The following is a 21,342-nucleotide window of genomic DNA, read 5'->3' as shown; positions in this document are numbered from 1 at the left end:
AAGATGTACAGTTGTGATGACTCTATGTCATAGAAGTTGATTTTTATGTCTCATTTTGTCCCAGGCTGCCTTTCAGGAGAATGTCGGCAGACAGGTTTGTGACCGCAGCATTGACTTGAACATTATGACTAACAGAATTATTGTGATTTGAAGTTTATTTGCTGCCAAACATCCAGGTCTTGCTCAAACTTGCCTTGTTGGTGCAAGCTTTTGAAACAAAGAAATAGCCTCCCAGTACTGCTACAGGGCACCAAAAAGATTTTTTAAAATCTTAGGTCATTACTTGAATTTGGAACCAAATCACTTAATTCCCATCTTAAATTCGTCTGCTCAGTGTCAAACAACATGGAGCATTCATACACAATGCACTGAAAACGTCTCAGCTGTTTGTTGCTTGCTTGTATCTCAATAGGGGACGTTTCCTCATGGTATTGATATTGTAACTGCGGCAGACTACTATGCTGTTGGGAATCTCAGCAACTGCTATCTGAACATTAGGTAAGAAACAGTGTATTCTACACAATGGCAGTTCTTGCCAATTACAGACATATTTTCTTAGTCACACAATCCTCATGAAGCTGCACTTTGGCAGATGCTTAGGACGCTACACTTATTAGAGCAGCCTGAGCAATAAAGTGAGGTGGCAACTAGTTTCCAATCCTTCCTCATTGACACGGCACCCATTTTAGTTGAGTTTTAGTGCCACTTGTGGTCATCTGGTAGGACATTCAAAATGTAGTGTGTGCAGACAATCATTGCATGATTTCTGGTTATTTCTTGGTTTCTAAGTAGCTTTAAACCAAATAAAACTAGATGTAGCAAATTTTGTTTATTTAAATGTTTTTGGTTAAGTTTAACTAAGTTAATTTGGCCCCAAAGCAAAGCTATCAAAATCTGGTGTTGATGTTACACCCCATATATGCAGTTCCTAAATGTCTCCCAGAACATAGCCACTGCTTCTGTTATACATGTGCAGTTTACTGCATACAAACATTTTTATCCACACATTTTTCAGCTGTTCCTAACCAGGGACGGGGGCTGACAATTAGCTTCAGCTTGATGTGCTATACACATTACATCTGTTGGATTGCTTCTCCCCATGTAACAGTCTTTATCTGTTTGGCAAGAATGAAATGTGTACATCAGCTCCAACCCTTTCAGTGATTGTCACCTTTGACAGAAATGTGTCACTACCAGCAGAGCAAACATTCAAGCAGTGAAAATGGAGAAAGATGCTAGCTTCAGGTTATGAATGACTATAGAACTACACATAACAAGCACACTAGAATAAAGATGTAGCAAATGAGAAAGTAAGGTTGATGGAAATAGATCTGAATGTTACAGAAACATGTCTGAAGCTGGCATTCATTTTCTTTTAGCAGCTATGCAACTAAAGCTTTTTTTTGGTTTGTTCTCAAAGTGTCTATGTAGCTAGCTTCCCCGAGTACACCAAGGCCATGATAGATCATTTGATAGCCATGAAGATCAACCACTGGGATACGTAAGTACTTGTCTTCATTAATGACACTAAAAATGAGGGTTTAGGTATAGTAGGTCTGAATTCAATTCTTAAACATTCTTACAGTGTGATCCGAGAGCTCGCCACTAAAGCACTCCATAACCTGACGCCTCAGGCACCGGATTATATGGCAGCAACAGGTAAACAATGTCACCTTACCTGTTCACAAGGCAGTGGGGAAAGTGAAACTGAAATAAACCCATAATCATGAGCAGATAAATGACTTGCTCTTTCTTCCTTGTTGGTTGCAGTTTTGCCACAGCTGTTGCCCATGGCAGTGGGTATTGACCTCCACGGTCGCCATGGAGCCATCCTGGCATGTGCAGAGATCACACATGCTCTGTACAAACTGGGCCTTCAGACCAACAGGTAGATCTTTAAGGAGCCAGTCAAAGGAACATTACACTTAGGGAAGACGTCCTAGTCCATACTTTGACATATTTTTAAAACCTCTACATATACTGTGAAGATGAGCTTCTCATAAACATTTAAGATGATGTGAAATTGTACGTGTCTGCAAGAAACAAAAGCCTCTGCAACTGTGTTTGTGGCTCAAAATACAAGAACACAATATATCTGCTGATGATGCAGCTATAATAGGAAAAAAATACACTTCAGTGGCAGGATGTGCACCCTTGGGCTATTAGTAATTCTGTTTTCTACTCTTTTGCTTTGAACATGAATAAGTCTCACATGTTGTCTCCCTGTATTTGTCCTACAGGACCATGGTGGACATAATTTCTCCAGAATGTGTGGATGCATTAAAAAACATTCACCAGAAGGTAGGTGTACCCCAAGGAGCAAGCCAAAAATGTTGTTTCAAATTGAATAACCTGTGGTCAAAACATCCTCTGTTGCTGATGTTCTTTTGCTGACTTACTTTCAGTTACATGACAGAAAACAGTACAGGTAGGCAGAAAGAATATATTTGTTTTTTCATCAGCAGTATGGTAAAAATAAACAACTAAATATTGTTTTGGCTTTATATAAAAATGCTTATGTTTTTTTGTAGGGGTTTTGGCGGAGAGCTAATGAGGCCAGCAAGTGAGTCCAAAAGCAAATAAGAACGTGGCTTTCACAAAGCCATTTATTGGTTGTTGCATTAAACACAATGTATGACATTAAATGCAATGCTGGTTTCTCATTATACAGTAGATGTGATTGGTTTTATCTTTTCTACAGTCTGCAGTCTTATAGAAAAGCTTTCCTTGTCCAAAATGCCTTTTAAGAACGACCCTGTAATCAGTAAGTTAATTCTGATATTATGTCTTTAAATGTTTTTATTTAATTCATTCAACATCTTAGCTAAAAGTACCTAATGTTGTGACACTGTGTTTCAGCTGGGTGGCAGTGGCTTATTGACGACACAATAAAGACTCTTCATCTTATATCTAGTGGGGTGAAGGATGCAGTTATGGTAAGCTTAATTTTTCCCTATAAAATGGACGTAGCAATATGGGTCAACGAGAATTACCAGCCAAGTAAATACTAGTTAAATGTTAAGCATCTGCAAATGTATGCAGATCTTTTGTGGTAGGTTAACAAAGTGGCTAAATAAAAATTAGAAGATATAGACTTTCATTTACCACTTATTAGATTTACTACTCACTGACCTTCATCCTCCTTCCTCTGCAGGTTTCAGTGGTATCAGCCTTGTCGGCCTTGTGTGAGGAGTACTACCAGGTCGAGCCCGGCCAAGCTGACTCACAAATGCAGGGTGAGTTGAATATTATTCCCTTGTTCCACTAGTTATACTGTAAGTCTGAATTTGAAAGTAATCTCTGCATGGTGAATGTGTGTGTTTGTGTGCACATGTGTAGAGGTCCTGGTGTCTCAGTACATTGAGGGGCTGAAGAGTCCTCAGATGCTCATTCGTTGTGGATCTGCCCTCGCCCTCGGCTGTCTACCAACATTTATGATCCTTGGCAAACTAAAGCAGGTGTGTTTTGAGGGTGTGTAAATTTTCTGTCCATTTTGCATCTCACTGCCTCAGTATTTTGGTATAAGGTGGTGTGTGTGTGTGTATGTGTGTTTGTGTTTCTGTGTGCGTGCATGTATTGCTGTGTCAGATTCTAGAAGGCCTCCAGCAGATGTGCACTGTCAGCCAGAAGGAGGGGACTTTTACAGAGGCGAGGAGAGATGCAGTCAAAGCAATTGCCCAGTGAGTATCCATATATTTTCTTATTTTACTCCTCTGTTCTTTGCCTTGCTTGTCTGCTAGTTTAACCGCGTGGTTGTGTAGGCAGTAATGTTAAAATAAACAGTCAACCGACTATACCTGCAGGACCTGATTGACATGCCCACCCATTTCTTTCTTCACAACTTCTAAGCATCTACACTCAATTCAATTAAATACCTTCAGTTCATCTGATACTGTATCTCCTTTTTAAAATGTATTTCTTTTTCATCCTCCATCAGAGTGTGTGTGAAGGCAGGTGTTTGTGCACATGGCTCCCCAGACTCCACTCTGTGCGCGGAGAACGTAGCAGAGGTGTATGGCGCTCTGCTCAACAGCATGAACGACTACACAACAGACAGCAGAGGGGACGTAGGGGCCTGGTGAGTTAACTTTCTAGTCAAAACACAAACACTCACAGCTCCCAAATACGCACTCTTTGAATTTGCCTCAGGGATTCAGAATGCTCCCCTGCCTAAGGTGTTTTTCTGTCCCTCCACCTAGGGACACAAAGACATGACATACATGTCCTTGTCATTAGTAGCCCCAGGCCATGCTTACTGCCAGGAATGTCACCAGGCTTGTCACTTGTCCTCGCAACATGGGATGGGCTGCTTCTTCTTTAATTTGTTTTTTTCCTTCATTCTTTCGCATGAATCTGGCTTTGTTTATAGTCATTATCTCACTTGTTTTTGTTTTCTTTGTTGTCTTCACGTATCTCCTTCTTTTTCAAGGCCACCTCCAGACAAGAACAGATTTGTCTTTCTTGTTCATCTATATGTTATTCAATTTGTCTTTGCCAGAAATGTTTCCCAGTAGGCCAGTAATGAGGCTCTTCACCAGCCCATGCACCTGTTTCAGGGTGTGACTTGAAAGAATGCCCCAATTAACTTTTCACATAAACAAATTGTGCCTTGTGCCATTTGTCTAAAAAAAAAAATCCAGTGACATTAAAATACAATCTCAAAATGATGGCATGTGTACTTGTACCAGTTTATGTTTGCATTTGTGTGTTTGCATCAGATTATTGTTAAGGAGTTGCTGCTTTAATAAATCGTTGAGGTCATAATGGCCTAGGTCAGTGTGTAAGGTAGATTCAAGCCCATGTCATTGCAAGCATAAAGTGTTTATGCTTTCTGTTATGTGCCCAGGGTGAGAGAGGCAGCAATGACTAGTCTGATGGATGTGACTATGGTGGTGGCCAGCAGTGCTCCAGAGATCCTTTCGCCAGACCTGTGAGTAGCAAACTGAAAAGTCTGATTAATGTCAACTCTTAGCTCTTTGCCACACAGCTAGAGAAACTCCACATTGTGTGTCACGTTACATCACCAGGTGACCATAATTGGAATGTAAGCCGTCTCTGACTTGTTGTTTGTTCACTGGTTTGAGTAATCTTTGGATGTCACCTCGATGTCTCAAGGTGTGGCCACAATACCTCAACCTAAGTAAAATCGAACTTGGATCATGTATGTTATGTAATTTAAAAAAGGCACATGACATGACATTAATAAGAGTCACATCATGGTACAGTTCATACCCAGTGTTACCTTTGGGCTCATCTGTAGTATAATATTAATGTAAATTTTAGTCCCATTTTTTCTTTGTCAACAGAACCCTAGCTAAGAAGTTATACAACAGCAGATTTGTTGATTTGTTGTTACTTCAGTAAAGTTTATTGCACCCTGCATGGATTTCTGATTGTGTGGAATAAAATGATCGCACTTGTCTTCTGCATTTCCTACTTTTCTGTATGCAGGGTGAAGTGTATGATGTGCTGCCTGGCCCAGCAGGCAGCAGAGAAGATTGACCGCTACAGAGCCCACGCTGGCAACATCTTCCTGCGCCTCCTCCAGAGCACAGAGCCTGTAATCCCACACATCCCCCACAGAGAGGAGCTGTTGAGCATTTTTCCTGTGTGAGTTACAGCTGCCCTAGACTTGCCGCTTGTCCAGCAGCATTACAAGCTCTTTTATCTGTTTTTGGAAAGAAACATAAAGTATGAAAGTTTCATGTGAACAATTGTATGTACAACAGCTTGAGATTGACTCCATTTACTACGTCTTTCAGTGAGACCTCAACCAGTCTGAACTGGAACGCTCCATCCCAAGCTTTCCAGTATATCACCCAGCTGCTGGGACTGTCTCAGTATCGATGCCACACCCTGCTGGGTCTCACTGTGTCAGTGGGAGGGATCACAGAGTCCACAGTAAGTCAAATTTGATGGGAGGTGTAAATTATTGTCAATGGGCAGAATGATGTACAGACGGGTGATAAAATTTAAAGAAAAACACGTCCACACAGGACACGAGGGTCACTGAATGCTTTGATGAGTATGAATTATATGCTGTGGCTTTCGCAATAGCCAGATCTCAAATCAGTCAGAACACCTATAGAAGATTTTTGGACCTACGTGTTTGACAGTGCTCTCCAACGGCATCATCAAAAGAATGGGAAAAGAATGTGTTTTGAAAGAATGGTTTTCTCAAGTAGCAGTCCCGCAGACTTGCAGAATCTATAAAAAGGATGGAGGCCACAGGTGTTGGTTTTTCCTTTAATTTGTCAGTCATTTGTATTTAATAAAACTTTACTTTCACCTAGAATATTGATTTAGTAGACATGTCTGTAATTGTATTCACATTTCAAGGCCATAAATGAGAAGTTCACACAATGACAAAATTGAAACAAAATGATGCTGGAATGAGAACATAGTGTATGGAGTTTGATTAGAAATATAATAGAATTTATTATTATTTATTGCCCTTATGGATGTTGTTTTACTGCTGGTATAGAACTACAGATAATAGAGACACTTAATAGTGTGTCGTTGTACTTGTACTTCTCATTAGCAAGCTGGAATGTTTGTACATACAGCACTGGTACATTTCATTGTTGAAATTCAATTTTCACTACACAATAAGGCCTGACTATTTGTTGGGGGACGTGCTGATTTCTTTCCCCTTTTCGTTTGTTTGTATAGTGGTAAATCCAGCAGCCTGTAATGAGTTGGCAAAGTCAGCTCTTGGGTTTGTTATTATTTTGGAGGAATTTAGGCCAACAGGGGGAGCCATGTGTCTAATGTAATCTACTCAAAACTCTACACTATAACCCTTCACGCTCCCTAGAACGCCTGACTTTTATTGGATTTTTATCACAGATATCAGGCTGTGACTCATCTTCACCCTTTTCCTGGGGCCACCACCTGAACTTGAAGCATTGATTCAGATTCATGCAGAACAAATTGATCTCTCAGGTCCCTTGTGGTACTGGCTGGCGAGAATTTCTCAGTGCAAAGTAACAAGGATTTATGCTACTTTCCACTCCTGACCCCCTTTACTCACCATGACTCAGGAGGCTCAGCTGGGGCCCCAAACTTGGGTTGATCAAGTTCTCGCTCCTCCTCCACCTTGACCTAACCTGTTAAAACCAATCATTCAAAAGGGGCCCTTTGCACAAAGATTTGTGATGGTTAGGCTATTTTTAACTGTTAGTGTTTGTGGATATAATAAGTAAGAAAAGTAAGTTGAACGCCTGCAATAGCAGCAGTGAGGTCATTAAAGTTTAACTCATCTGTCAGTGGAGGACGTCAACATATTCCCTTAGAGACGATCTGGCGCTTGTTTTGCTTTTACCGCCTGCTCTTCCAGCCACAGATGCACCCCTCAGACTGAGACGGGAAGGACTGATATGTTTATACAGGGTTGCATGCAGGAAACTGAGCCAATACTGCATCGATACAGGGGCCAAGATTACCATTCTCACACCACAGGCACATATTCGCACAGGCCAGAGAGAGATTTTCCAGGAATTGCCTTGAAGGCCAGCCTCAAGCTAGAGAGACCAAAAGGCCATGCTAAAGCCAAACAGCAGAAACTGTCCCAAGACAAGAAGAAGAAAAATAATTCTGTACCAACAAGTGTTTTTACAGTATTTATGTGTGTAATTCTTGGTAATATAAATTCTAAGTGCTTGAAATAACCTTTTAACCATTGAAACACACAAATTATTTTGTATTTAAGTGTAGATGAGGAAATCAGACACACAGTTTCCATGTAACTCTGTTTATATATATCACATTGTGTTGCTAAGTGTCATGGTTTGACCCTTTTTTTCCTCCAGTCTGATGATATCATCAATTTTGCTGTTTTTTTAAAGGCCCCTCAGGAATAAGCACACAGTAATTGTTATTACAGTCAAGTTTTTGTCAGTCAGTTTACCTTTGATTCTGTCTTTTTGGTCCTGTTTGCTGACAACAGTGCAACATTTTCAACACTGCTGTTGTACAGGACATCATAACACGTAAAGCAAATCTCTGTACCTTACTCCACAGCTAATACCCCCACTTTTTATTTCTGATAGACAGTGATAGCGTTAGGTAAACAATCGTAGCTACCACTGTTCTGCCCTTCAGGCTGCTGCTGCTCCACATTAACTGCTGCTGTCCGCTGCTTCCACTCAGGTGCATTTTTCATCTCAGTCGTTATTTGACTATCTGAGAGGGATCCAGAACAATAGTGCTGCCCTGGCACAGTTTGGAGATACGTTGTTGAGCATCTTCAGAGGCAATCTCCGCAATGACAGGTACACACTCACAAACACACGGCGTTTGTCTTATGTGCATGTGTTCACTCGCACAGACTTCACTCGGTTAAAAACTTGGTGGCCTATGACGTTACAAGTCGCCGTGGATATTTTATTTACAAGCGCTAAAGCAGCATTGAAAACACAGGGTGCAGATGTTTAAGGGTTAATTGTCCATTTCAGTTTTGTGTGTTTGTTGCAATGTTTTGGTTTTATATTGTGCTTTGCTTATAAATGATTGTTTATTATTTTTGTTCATGGAAAATGTTGGTTTCATTTACTTTTGTGTTCGGAAAGCGCTATGTATATGCAGAATGCTCTTATAATAATTTTTTCTCATTTTCATTGTTAGTGTTATTTGTACATTAAGTGATTCATTATTTACAAACACACTTACAAGCCACCACAAGAAATCGTTTAATATTTTCATAGCATAATATATCCTCTCTGTGACCTAAGTGACAGCGTTTTTTTCCCTCCTGTTTTCTAGGGTGTCCATTCCTTTCCTTAAGATGCTTAATCAGATGCTTGCTAACAGCTGCTTTGAAATCTTCACCACCCAAGAGAAGTGAGTTGCAATAGATTTTTCTTTTCTTTTTTTAAACTGTCGGTGATATCTGTGAGAGCCAAAGTTTTTCTGTCTTTTTTTTTTCCAAGTCATCCGTTCTGTGTGGACCTTTTGACTCTTTGCAAGGAGTTCAAGAAAGCCAAAGATATTTCCAAGCTGCGTGCCTGTATAGCTGTGTAAGTCTCTATCTCATTGACAAATGTACACATTACATACTGGACTGGGGCAGAAAACACCGTCCATGTTGACTGTGCTGTTTGGTTTTTCCCAGCTTCTGTGGGCTGATCCAGTTCCAGGGTGAGGTGAGGAAAAGAGTTTTGGCTCAGCTGCTGATGCTACTCTGCCATTCCTTCCCTGTGGTAAGTTCACAAGACAGGCATATTCACCCATCCTTAATAGATAATAAAACAGCCACTCTGGTTTATGGTACAAATTTCACACTCTCCAAATGCCAATGAAATTTGTCTTTAGCTGGCTAAAATGGCCAGTAATATTATTGTGTTTCATAGCTTGTCACACTAGCGATGTGGCTCAAGGAGTGGCAATGTCGGTTGGTTGGTTCACCACTTTTCCAGACGGAAATATCTCAACAACTATCAGGTGGATTATCCTATTTTGTACAGACATTCACGGTGCCCCGAAAATTAATTCTAATGACATCGGTGCACCCCTGAGTTTCCTCTAGTGCCACCATGAGGTTGATATCAGGGGTTTTGAGTGAAATGGCGCAACAAATGTTGGTTGGATTGACATGAAATTTGATTTTAGACATTAATGTCTAAGGATGAACTGCAATAACTTTGGTGATCCCCTGACCTTTTATCTAGTGCCATCATCAGGTCATAATTTTGATTTGTTCACTATTTAGGTTTGTGACCAAATACCTGCAGAACTAATTTGTGTTTGTGCGAATAAGTAAATGGTAACATGCTAACACGCTTAACTAAGATGGTAAACATTATAACTGCTTAACATCAGCATGTTAGTATTGTCATTGTGAGCATGTTAGTTTGCTGATAGAGTTAGCATTGTGGTCAGTACAGCCTTGCATATCTGCTAGCATGGCTTTTTACATTGTTTTGTGTAACAAAGAAGAAAACACTGTTCAACACTGTTGTTACAACTGTAGATCAGAAAGACCACGGCCAGTCAGATGTACGAGATGCTGCTGACCTACGATGATGTCATAGATCCCGAAGTGTTGGATGATGTCATGACCCTGCTAAGCGATACTAATTGGTTAGTAGTCTCACTGGATGCAGTTATTAAATATCCTGTTGTACTTCAATGCTTTCGGTACGTGTGTGACATGCTGTTATGCTGGGTGTCCGTTCCAGGGAGAGTGAACTTGCCACAGTTCGGACCCACAGGAATCAGCTCTGTGATTGGTTGGGAGTTGCCAAGCCACAGGTGGTTACCAAGGTAACCATTTAACTGACATGGATGGTTAAGTGCTTGATAGGGTTGGTCGATACAAACTGAAAACTGTTTGTTTTATCACCTTGTTGGACTGAATTAACCCAAACCACTGTCTTTCATCCACAGAGCCCCGTCCAGGTTTCCTGATCACCTGTGGCTGTGAAAAACCAGCTGCTAGTAATTTACATGGACAGCATGCTGTAAGAATCAAGAATGGCCTGTGAGTTCTGCTTTTCTGAAGCTGCCCTGTGTCAGATGGTCTGTCCACCTGCCAAAGAACAACACATGAAACAAATCACAATCTGACAGTTTAACATAAAAATAAATGGACGAAAAGATCAGTTATTTCCCCTATCTTGTTAATATTACTACAAAGTTCCTGAACACCAGGTGTATCCGATCAAACACTCTTGACTGTGATAAAATCCAGCACTCTGTGAATCACTTGTACTCTACTTTGTTAACAATGTTTTGCCCCTTTCGGTCCTTGCCTGATAATTATTAGTAAAGTGAAATAGTGTACTGCATCTTTTGTTTTTGACTCTGTTATTGCAACTTCCAAATGCTAAGTAGCACATACTACATTATATGTGTATAAAGCTTTCATTGTTGTTTTCTGAACACCTTTCTCACATGTCCCATTTAGGTCACAGACTAGTGAGACTTTAGACATGTTTACTTCTAACTTGTACCTGGAACAATACAGATAGGTGAAACTGAAACCAGACTTTGCGTACTCTCCCGGGAAATGGTTGCCATTTAGCCGCTTTGGCACAAAACGTGGAATGTCACTGGGGCCCTGCTTCCCCTTGGGTCCCATGCAGACCTACTTTTTCTGCATCGGTGGAGGTGCCAGGGACTGGAAGAGTCCCAGGCCCGGTTGCCTGTGGAACAGAGCCTGTTGTGTCACCATTAGTCCAGGCTTTCTCATTAGAGTCTGATAGTGGCCACATTGTCTCAGTCAGCTTCCCTGTCTGACACTGACAAAGATGCAATTGTTGCGATTATTTAGAATTAGGTGGTTTCTGCTTGTTTATCATACATTGCAGAAACTCGCAAAGCAAGTAATCACTATATTGCATGACATTTTTCTGTAACACGATTAATGTAACTAGGTTTATCCTTTCCCCATGTATTTGGCTTTCTGTATTTCAGCAGCTCTTGTGTGTGTGTGTGTGTGTGTGTGTGTGTGTGTGAATAATCATGATTATTCCAAATTAAAATGGATCTTCACTAACTTGTGATTTTTTAATTTCCACTCTTTAATAGTGGTCACTTAATTTGATTAGTATTATTATGGAAACTCTGCAGTTTGACATGTTTGTAATTGTACTAAATGTGATGCTGACTTTGAGGTCATTTACATCTAAAGCCACACTTCATCAAATTTAAGCCGTCTCCATTACTCATATACATATGAACACTGCCCTGCTTCAGCAAAACATACATTTGGTTTAAAGATACATACATATCATGCAGACTATTATTACAAAATAACTGTAGTCACCACCAGAATAAATTGTGTCCAAGAAAAATGAATGTACCAATGATCACGTTGTTGTTTATCTTATTGCTATCCTGCCTAATAAAAGCTGAGTTAGTGTCTCTTACGAGCGTCTTTGCCATCCTCCTACCATGGCCACATTTTCCTATAATGACAGGTTGAATAACAACTTGAGTGAACCCCTGAGCTTCCTGTTGTTATTTTATTCCTGTTGTGTGTTTGTTGTAAAGTCCTGTAAGAACTGAGGGGAGACTGCCTCTCCTCAGTCATGATTTTTCCACGACTACTCATATCCTCCGTGGGTGTTGTTGAATTTGTCTGGGTTTTCCAATATTGCAGCAGCCCATAATTCGACTTTAATTAATTCCCAGCCAGATGGAAATTCCTGTCTTCTAATGAAAGAAATGGTGTGTTTCACTCAATGCGGATTGATGGTAAAGCGAGCAGCTTTGCTACAGTGCTCGGGGAAGAGAGGAATGCTAATAATTCTAAAAGGCTTACAGTTCGTCGGCAGTAGCCATGGCAATTCTTCACATACAATGGTGGCCTTTTAGAGGAGTGGAAAGGGGAGGGAGCTGCTCCCTCATTGACTCAGTTTGGTGTGATATTAGGAAAGACCTTTTTGCACTTTCCACTGTTGTGGTTGTTATGAGATTAAGTGGTACCCATAGCAGTTTGCCCAAGTTAATGATTGTGGAGTGGAGAAGGAATTCGTGTCAGATCTGTCCGTATAGAGAACATGGTCAGGTTGTCAAGAGCATTGGTAATATTTATACTATAGTTTTATTATTATATATCCAATCTTCTAAAATTAAAGATATGTAAATAATACACAAACTGACAGCTTTATTATTAATATTTGAACTGTACGTACATCAGATCATTGCAGCAGACTGGCTCATGATTTTGATTATGGTTCATCCTTGTTTTGTGCGACATGTCATCGGGCCTGTAGGAGGACAATGTGAGCACTTGTGCACTTTTACCATAAATGAAATCAGGCTCTGTTAGAAGACTTGTTACTGCTTGGAAAAACCAGTGTGTTTTTAATTTCCTTCATGATCCACTGATTGGTATCAACATCACAGAAGTATATATAATCTAAATCACTTCCCCTTTCACAGTCAATGACTCAACTGTGGCGTACACAGAGGTGAATGTTAACACTAATTGCCCTCAAGGTAACCTTCTGTTTGTTCATTAATTTTCCCCATCGAATACTTTTCTGGATACACCGTGCAAAGGACAGGAAGACAATCTGAACTATTCACTGGTTTTAAAACAAAGATGTACTTCTCTGGGGCTGCACTGTTATATTTGGAAGTTATGGATGAAATCTAATATCTCCATACCTGACCTATTTTATATTAAGCTGGCAATTAAACGTGAGATCAGAGAACACAAAGATTGTGTACTTCCTTGCACAAGAGCTGGTGCAACAACTGATGAATCTGGAAAATTTGGGATTTATGCAGTTGGAATATTTAAGAAACATATTATTACAAAATCAGTTTAGAATTGCACCCAACTGCGCTAAAACTGAACTAGTCATCATGTTAGGGTTCACTATTTTCTACATGCTGAAGCTTTTACCTACAGTATTTTTGGTGTGGCCTATAGCCCTCATATTGAGCTATTGTCTGCTAAGAGAGTTTATCATTCCCAGGTGTTACTCCTGCTGGGACTTCCTGTTTATGGCCTCAACACCTGGTGTAGGAGCAACAGCCCTCCTCCAGCTTGTTACTGAGGTTCATTAGTGAAGCACATGCCTTAATTTATGGAGTGGAGGTACTGTGGAACAGCTGTTACAACTTTGAGTTCAGGACTCCTTACAGCCCTCAAAATGACGTTTAAATATATTGTTATAAGCTGTTTTTAAGGTTGACTTGTCATAACTGGGAGTGATGGCGTTTATTTATTTCTTGCTATCAAGTATGTGATATCTGGCTGCTCCAGATCTGTACGTAATGTTTATGTAAAGAAATCAGCACACAATCAAGGAGTCATAAGTCTGTAGTGGCATTAGCCATACAAACATCAAGTCAGATGCTAAAAGCAAAGCTTTTGCTGAAAATGAGGTGGAAAAGAAAAAGCAGCTTACACAGTACCAGACTTTAGGTATGTCATGGATCTTGAACTACAAAGAAAACTTCAGGAAATTGCAGAAACAAAATTTAGGTAGAAATGACTGAATATGATAATTATATGACTGATAGAAATAGCAGAGATACGATAATTACATGATTGATAGAAATAGCTGAAATGCTATAATCATGAATATGACAGCTGATGCGGTCTCCCTCCAGGAAACCACAGTCTTTATAAGTTACTAAAAGGCCATAATCAGCAGCACACCAGGCATGCGTTCTCTGCCTAGGAAATTACCTAGTTGTGTGGAATTATAGTCATTTGGAAATGGAGGCAGCTGGATAAGTTTGGGAATGTGGGCTAATTGCTAAGCCTGTGTCCTTTTAGAGGCCGCAGGTTAACGGGCAGTGTGTTTTTACATCAACAACGCACACAGATGCGCATAGATAATGTGGCTAATTGAATGGAAAGGTCATATTCTGCTGTTGACCCTTGTCTAATGAAAGTGTACCAAACTGGGTTGGATTGTCTCATCGACATTTTATTGTTTGTTTGTTTTTTTAACAGTGGGCACTTTGCATATGCTCTGAACACCTTATCGCAGCCATTTTGTGTTTTGTGTGAAAGAAAATGTGATTTAGAGCTATTGAACAGTTCCCTTGTCTCGTGTTCTCTGAGGACTGACTGGCTGGCCTTGTTGGAGAGCAGGCAGCCTCCAATTATAGCCTTTCTTCCTTACTGCAGTTTTCCTTGAGGAGTCTGATAGCCTTTATTAGCTCCAGCGCCTCCCAGATTCCGTTAGATTGCATAAGGGAGCAGGAGAGGAGGTTGTCAGCCAGCAAGCCTGTTGGGTTTAAAATGATATCAAGAGGCATGCCGAGAGTTCCTTGCAGCCTTCTGGGAAATGTCTTCCTTTGTACTCTGTGTGTTTGATGACAGAAGCTGAGGGCTGCTTGCTTAGCATCACTTGGAGTTGTCAGGGTCTTTCTGTCAGATAAGATTTGTTTTTGTTTTTTTACAGTAGGTAATATGATAAGACTAAATTTAGCCTTTTTCAATCCTTTTTTTCTGTTACCAATCCATCCTTCACACCGCCACTCTCCTTGTTCTTCTGTGGACTTGGAGCAAGCAATTTCTGTCCAGTTAAGGCGGTTGCTGTCATCACTCTGGCCTTGGTTGAACCTCAAACATTCTGAAGACTTTGTTTGTGGGCCTGTGTGCAGAGACTGTGTGCTGCTGCTGCTGCTGCTGTCTGTTGATCTATGCTTGGAGAGTGACTTCATGGAGACGGCTCAGACGTCAGGGTCCTGGCTCGCCTCTTGTTTGGATGGTGGCCAAAATGTGCTCATCCATGACAGCGAGTCCAGCTGCTCAGTCGTAGGAGTGCTGTTCTTTCTCGACCTCTGCACCCGGCCCTGAACCCGGGAGCTGGCTGGTGTGAGGATGGGGGGTTATTGTGAGTGTGACACCATTCCCAGAAGCAACGGCAGGGACTGACCACTGGCAGCCTGCCGCCCCCTCGGCGCCTGCTAAGCAGCACGGCCTCGGGCCTCCACTGTTCCCTACGGAGAGGCCCAGTTTGTTCTGGACACACGCCAGCACTGAGCGGTAGGGGGCATGGCCAGGTCAGCTCTCAGGGGTGGTCCTGTAGCCTGTGTGTCTGAATGTATGTGTGATGTGTTTGGAGCCATAATGATAAGCTTGTGTTTTGTTTTTGTGTGATTCTATTATTTTTGCTTTAGCGTTAAGCATTCAGGCTGTAAGATCTCTCCCTGCTGTGTCCTGGGAATAGAGAGGAGGACAGCACATAAAAGATTATGGTTCCAACTCATTCAACTTTTCTGTGAAGAAAAATGCTGATGGGCTTCTGGTCCTGAGGGAAAGTGTTGCTACATTACCATTCAGAGTGGAGAGGTGCCGCTCTATCAGTAATATCAGCATGAGTTAAAGATCTCTGGAGGATATAAGGTATCAACAGCCCAGAAAGATAGCCCCTGGGGGGAAGATAGTTCCACTGGGCTGTGTGCGATTCTTTCACTGAGATTATTCCGTCACTCCGTCATCTTCCCAGCTAACACAGTCAATCTGGTCTCAATCTGTGGCAAAGCACACGAGCATGGAGGCAGCCAAAGGTCAGAACCTGAGAAGGAGTCATATCTCTTTCCTCCCTCCCCTCTCATCCTCCTCCTCCCAATCTCGTGCTCTCTCCGTGGCCACCTCCTACAACCCTTCACCCGCTCCTGCCCGAGCTCACCATTTGGAATCCATTATCCAACCTGGCTTGGAGTTTTCTGATAATTAAAAGGAGACGCTCTCCAACGTTCTCTCGCAGATTAACGGCTGTTCCCTGGGATCAGCCAGCGGGAGGGCCAACACTGCAGGGAGGTGCCCTGGAGACTCCAGGGATGGGAGGGAAAGGCCTTGGGATGGGGACAGGTATATAGTGGTGAGCCAAGTCTGCGAATTGGACAAGTTTTCTTAAGTTAGCAGTTTTGTGCTGGTATATGGGATTCAGGGAGGGTCTTTTGGATTTTGTGGGAGTAGAGGAGAGGTGGTTTTGCAAAAAAAAAAAGAAAAGAAAAACTATCAGAAACATCTGTCACATAGTGTAGGTCCTATTCTGGGCCTGCGGGTCAATTCTGGACCCAGTTGGATCTGCTTCCAGTGTTTGGCAGGGCCTGCTTGACTCAGAGGTCAGACACACTGTGATTGAAGCTCATTGCTACAAAATCATCAAACCACCCCACTTGGCCAGATTGAGTTCATCCCATGTCGATGAAATCGTGTTTGACAGTGTTGACTGTTTTTTTTCATGGGTCTTGGCTTACACGGGTATTTACTTTGCATTTGTCTTTTCCCTGTTGATGAAAATGTTATACGTTATTCCAATATCCATGTTATATGAGAATAAAAATCAACAGCTCTGATGCCAGCCAGAATTAACATGAAACCTCTATCCAAATAAATTAATTCAGTTAAACAAATTCATATATAATGTCAGATGAATTCAAAATTGAAAGGTTGTGCTGGAGAGGAATTGGTCTGATGCAGAGATGTGAACTGCTGAGTAGTATTAAGATCAGATAGCATCAGTTCACAGGAACTGCAGCATTTAGGTGACACTTTAGCGATATGAGTCATTTTCCACTGATACATCGTCCATGTTTTTATGCTTATCGGCTGGACTCGCATTACTATTTTCAGGGGAGCAACACTAAGTTTGCACAATTTTTTTCCTGGCAAATTTAAAAAAGGTTACCAATTAGCAGTGTGAACTGGGTCATGGGCCGTCAATAGTTTGCAGTTGGGGCATGTGATTACGATGTGTATATCTGATGAGAGTGCAGCCAAAGTTGGTCTCTCCAGGGCAGTTTATCAACCGTGGCTGGTCTTGAACTTGTGATGTGCAAACAGACAGACGCTTCACCACTGCAGGGCCCATAGATCATCACAGGACTCTCAAATCAGATGATACGGTGGCTGTTAAAGTCTTTTTGTCTTGTGCTGACAGCTTTTTCACATTTAGTCTTCTGTCATGTGATGCAAGAGGTTTGCCAACATATTCCTGTGGGGCTGTAATTTTTCAAGGCGTGCTTTATTTAATTCCCAGCTGCATCCCATGATCTTTATAAGTAAGAATTTATGGTGTGATGTGTTTATTTTCCGGGCCTTGGAGTTATTGCGTTCAGCAGAGGTCAAGTCAACGGGGGTTTTAAGGATTGATTTTGCTGATCTTCGTGGACCTCAAGGAAAAGATCCAAGCCACTTCAAAAACAAATTGCTTTTGTGGTTAAGTGCATCTGCTGTACCATACTATTAGAGGTAGCATCAAAACTCAAATTTGATTCAACAGCTGATCTCTGTAAAAAAACATCTTCATCTGTTGGTCTGATGAGATTTTTGGTATGATTTCAACACCTTCTCTCAGTTCAACAATCCCATTTGTTTGTCTCACTTTTAACATCTGAAATGTGGTTGTGGCCACTGTTTAGACTTTTCTGGTTAACCTCAGCGGGACAAATCAATGTCTTGTATTCAAAAGCTGCCTGTCTCTTTGTTCGCAAGACAGCCTCCGCTTTCAAAAACACCAGAGCGCCAGTCCTTTGCTCATTTTTCAAGACCATTTCTGCTGTTATTGTAGCAATCGCCCTGTCTTTTAGCAGTGGTCCAAATTACAGGGCTGGATGCTGTGACTTTCAGGGGGTCGGAGTGTACATACTCAGTGTAACCTCTGCTTCCTTTGAAATCTTTCAGCTGTTCATGCCTCATTTCCTACCAGTCTCCGGTGAACACAATGACCAGAGTGGTTACACTGTGCCAGACGTGTGTGGGTGATTAACATGATAAATATTACACCAGTAACACAGCACTGCCACTCACTCACAGTTGTGGATAGAGCACTCAAACACATGTTGCATATAAACCGGCTCTATGAAATAGATGGTTAGAGAACCAACCAAAACATGACTCTCAAACCCAATACCTCTTCTGTTGTTGGAATCTACTCATGATCCGGGTGCAAGCACATGTGTGTATGTTTGTGTTTACATTCAAATGTAAGGAATGTCTTTGATATGAATGAAAAAACCACAGGCAAGAGGCAAAGAGAGTTTTAGAAGGGGAGAGGGGCCTCTGAGTGAGTGATGCCATGCCCCTCTTCTCACATGGCAGGCATGGTGGTGTGGTCATGGGTCGACATCAACCTAATAACAAATTACTGTTCTGCTCCAATCAGAGGAATTCAGACGTCTGCCTTGGCCAGCCACCCTCCTCTCTATTACTCTATTTTAAGAACCAGACCGAGGGGGGTGGAATTACACTCCAATATACTTAATCATTTCCATCAGTGATGTGGGATACGGAGCAGGGACTGAACTCTTCTGCTACTCCAGGGCTGTTTCCATGAGGCACATTTACTATCCACATTAATGTCCTCAAACGGGTTAGCGGACATCACCGCATAACTACCATTTGTAAAGAAGTCTTTGAAACTGTCAGTGGTTTACGTCACATGCTTTGACCCAACAAGAGTGGTGCATCGTGTGCAGGCTAATTCTAGTGCTGAGGAAAGAGGGAAAAAAGAGAGAGAGAGGAGATTTGGGATGAGTAGTCAGAGGGAGAAAGGACGTTAGATGCGGTTGCAGCGGTCTACCAGCAGCTGTCATCCTAAATGAGTGACTCAACTCTAGGAAGTGGCTTTTAGTCATACAGTCTAGAAAAGAGGAAACGTGCACATGGCTCTCAACTTAACTCTCTTTATCATCTTGTTCTCTTTTATTCTCCACATTAAACTGAAGACACCCTGGTGTCAAAGTAGCACTATTTTTCTTGACCCCATAACCTTATTGTATTTTTCTGTGGTTCCTCAAACAGATAAGAAGATGAAATTGCAGGATGTGGGATTTCCCCTATGAAATGATCATCCCTCATCTCCTCTAATCTATGTGGGGGGGGAGGAAAAAGCGCGTGCAGGGGCACAGTCGAGCTTGCACGCTGTTAGGAAGATCACAAAGACTTTGGAGGGAGGGTGGTGTGATGTGGCGGCTTGCTGACACATGTGGCTACCATTCTGTCCCTGTGTGGCAACGGTGGAGCATCGCTCACCGGGGGAGCCTCGGTCTTCTGCTGTGTGACACAAGAAGTACTTTAAAGACAGCACTGGATGTGTCTCCTCTCCAGCTCAGAGCTACCACTGCCCTGCAGTGCCCTGAAACAGGTAGGAGACAAGAGGGAGTAACACAATGCAACACAGTCTAAGCCACTTGGGGTGTTAAGCCTATGTATGTTCCCAGGTTCCTATGTTCCCCAGCTCAATATCTTCTTAATATGACACATTAGGAGATAGTTGAAAGGGCTTTATGTTCTCACTAATGTTTTTTCTATGTCAAATGTTCAATGTATGTGTCCCTGGGTCAATATGTTGAAATCACCCACCTAAAGCTTATAGCCTACTGATGCTCCTTTTAAACCTACACCCTCAAATTTGTGGGCAAGACTTTAGACACTTATATCTCCACAGTGGCTGAATGAATTTTACCATTCAACTGCATGTGAAACATCCATCTCCCTGTTCATTCTTTGGTAATTTGAACTACGTAGATAGCCCTTACCACTCTTTTACAATTTTGTTTATATAAATTGACACACATGCTGGGAACATAGGGATGAGCCCCTTTAAACGACACAGTCCAATTAACACTGATTGGTCCTAATTTTCATGTTTTTAATGCTGGTCTCGGCAAGACCAGAAAATGCATGACATAAATCGTGTATATAGCAGGTTGTCCCATGACCACAAATAAAATTCAATTGTTATACTGTTAATCCAAGTCAATTAATTTATTGCCGTCATACAGGTGCAGTTGGCCCATAAAATGCTGTTAGGGCATTCATCCAAGTGAATCAATCCTTCATGTCTTATTACTTACTTACATCTCGGCTCAACTCCTCCTACCAAGGCACACACACTGTGTTGTTGTGGGGAAAAGGCAAGTCTCTGCATGTGGATGGAACAATAGCAAAGTGTTTGTCATGACGGCAAGAAATCCTTGAAGTTAAACAGCCCAACAGCACTATAAACACATCAGTCATTTATGGCTTGCTAAAAGGTATTTTATTCTACTTTGTAGTTCTTTCTGATTTTTCCCTTATTATTATTTATCACTCACTGGTACTCCAACATCTTGACAGCGGTTCACCAGAAGTTCACTTGGCTGATGAATGTGGGTGTGCCAAATGACATTTAGATCACAAGTGTGAAGTATTAAATGCTACTAATTTATCAATATATGGGGAACAATGCCAACTGATTCTTAAAGTGAGTAAGTGTGGAAAAAAACTGTTACATGAAACAAAGGAGGGGATTTTTATTGCTATTCTGGGTTATCAAAACAATCCAATAACCAAAGAGTAGAATCAACTTAACATGTAAAATATGTTTTAACTTATAAAATAGCAGATATCTCACTGTTGGTGCTGATCTGGATATACTGGATTTTAAGTATTTGTTATCTAAAAGTAGCCTACTATAACCAGTTAAACAGTTATTAGTTAGCAAAAAGTATTCATTAGCTAATGGATAAACAGCTAAAATTGTTAGCATAAAGTATTCATAAGCTAAAAGTATTAGGAACAGTTAAATAGTTAAACGAAAGTACTGAATAAACAGTTGAAATTGTTAGCTTAAAGTACATAAACAGGTGAAATCAGCTAAATGTAATGGGCAAACTTAAAATTGTTAGCTAAAATTATTGGAGTTAAAATGATTAAGTAAAAATTAGGCCTAATAGCTAAACAGTTAATCATTAGCTAAAACTAATTGTTAGCTAAAAGTGATGGGTGAACACTTAAAATCGTGAGAAGTACAGCTTGAATGGTAGAACTGTCCCCAGCTTGCCACTGCCTAGTAGAAGCATACAAACATGACCAAACTGATATAAACAATTGTATGAAAAACTAAATTTGTAACAATATCAACTTTTATGTAAGTA

At 41.2% G+C, this 21,342-nt stretch overlaps 1 protein-coding gene and 1 long non-coding RNA gene across 2 annotated transcripts in view; both read left to right on the top strand.

Annotated features, from left to right (window-relative positions):
* tbcd (tubulin folding cofactor D) overlaps nt 1–11,865 on the top strand; it is a 28,589-nt gene extending 16,724 nt beyond the window's left edge. Inside the window, exons 16-39 of the mRNA XM_046035767.1 lie at nt 65–94; nt 413–498; nt 1,421–1,501; nt 1,586–1,659; nt 1,771–1,888; nt 2,241–2,301; nt 2,406–2,428; nt 2,532–2,563; nt 2,702–2,764; nt 2,860–2,936; nt 3,155–3,236; nt 3,340–3,458; nt 3,589–3,680; nt 3,938–4,078; nt 4,847–4,930; nt 5,452–5,610; nt 5,763–5,901; nt 8,152–8,273; nt 8,764–8,841; nt 8,931–9,017; nt 9,113–9,200; nt 9,971–10,080; nt 10,179–10,263; nt 10,387–11,865. Coding sequence (XP_045891723.1) covers nt 65–94; nt 413–498; nt 1,421–1,501; nt 1,586–1,659; nt 1,771–1,888; nt 2,241–2,301; nt 2,406–2,428; nt 2,532–2,563; nt 2,702–2,764; nt 2,860–2,936; nt 3,155–3,236; nt 3,340–3,458; nt 3,589–3,680; nt 3,938–4,078; nt 4,847–4,930; nt 5,452–5,610; nt 5,763–5,901; nt 8,152–8,273; nt 8,764–8,841; nt 8,931–9,017; nt 9,113–9,200; nt 9,971–10,080; nt 10,179–10,263; nt 10,387–10,407 — 2,052 coding nt within the window. The 3' untranslated portion in view covers nt 10,408–11,865. The remainder of the gene's footprint in view (nt 1–64; nt 95–412; nt 499–1,420; nt 1,502–1,585; nt 1,660–1,770; nt 1,889–2,240; nt 2,302–2,405; nt 2,429–2,531; nt 2,564–2,701; nt 2,765–2,859; nt 2,937–3,154; nt 3,237–3,339; nt 3,459–3,588; nt 3,681–3,937; nt 4,079–4,846; nt 4,931–5,451; nt 5,611–5,762; nt 5,902–8,151; nt 8,274–8,763; nt 8,842–8,930; nt 9,018–9,112; nt 9,201–9,970; nt 10,081–10,178; nt 10,264–10,386) is intronic.
* Nucleotides 11,866–14,976: 3,111 nt separating this feature from the next.
* LOC123963512 overlaps nt 14,977–21,342 on the top strand; it is a 29,340-nt gene continuing 22,974 nt past the window's right edge. The window contains exons 1-2 of the long non-coding RNA XR_006823195.1: nt 14,977–15,460; nt 19,226–19,568. This is a non-coding gene — a long non-coding RNA (uncharacterized LOC123963512). The remainder of the gene's footprint in view (nt 15,461–19,225; nt 19,569–21,342) is intronic.

The sequence above is a fragment of the Micropterus dolomieu genome, linkage group LG02 (genome assembly GCF_021292245.1).
Source record: "Micropterus dolomieu isolate WLL.071019.BEF.003 ecotype Adirondacks linkage group LG02, ASM2129224v1, whole genome shotgun sequence".
Taxonomy (NCBI): Eukaryota; Metazoa; Chordata; class Actinopteri; order Centrarchiformes; family Centrarchidae; genus Micropterus; species Micropterus dolomieu.
This window is presented reverse-complemented; position numbering and strand designations above follow the sequence as displayed.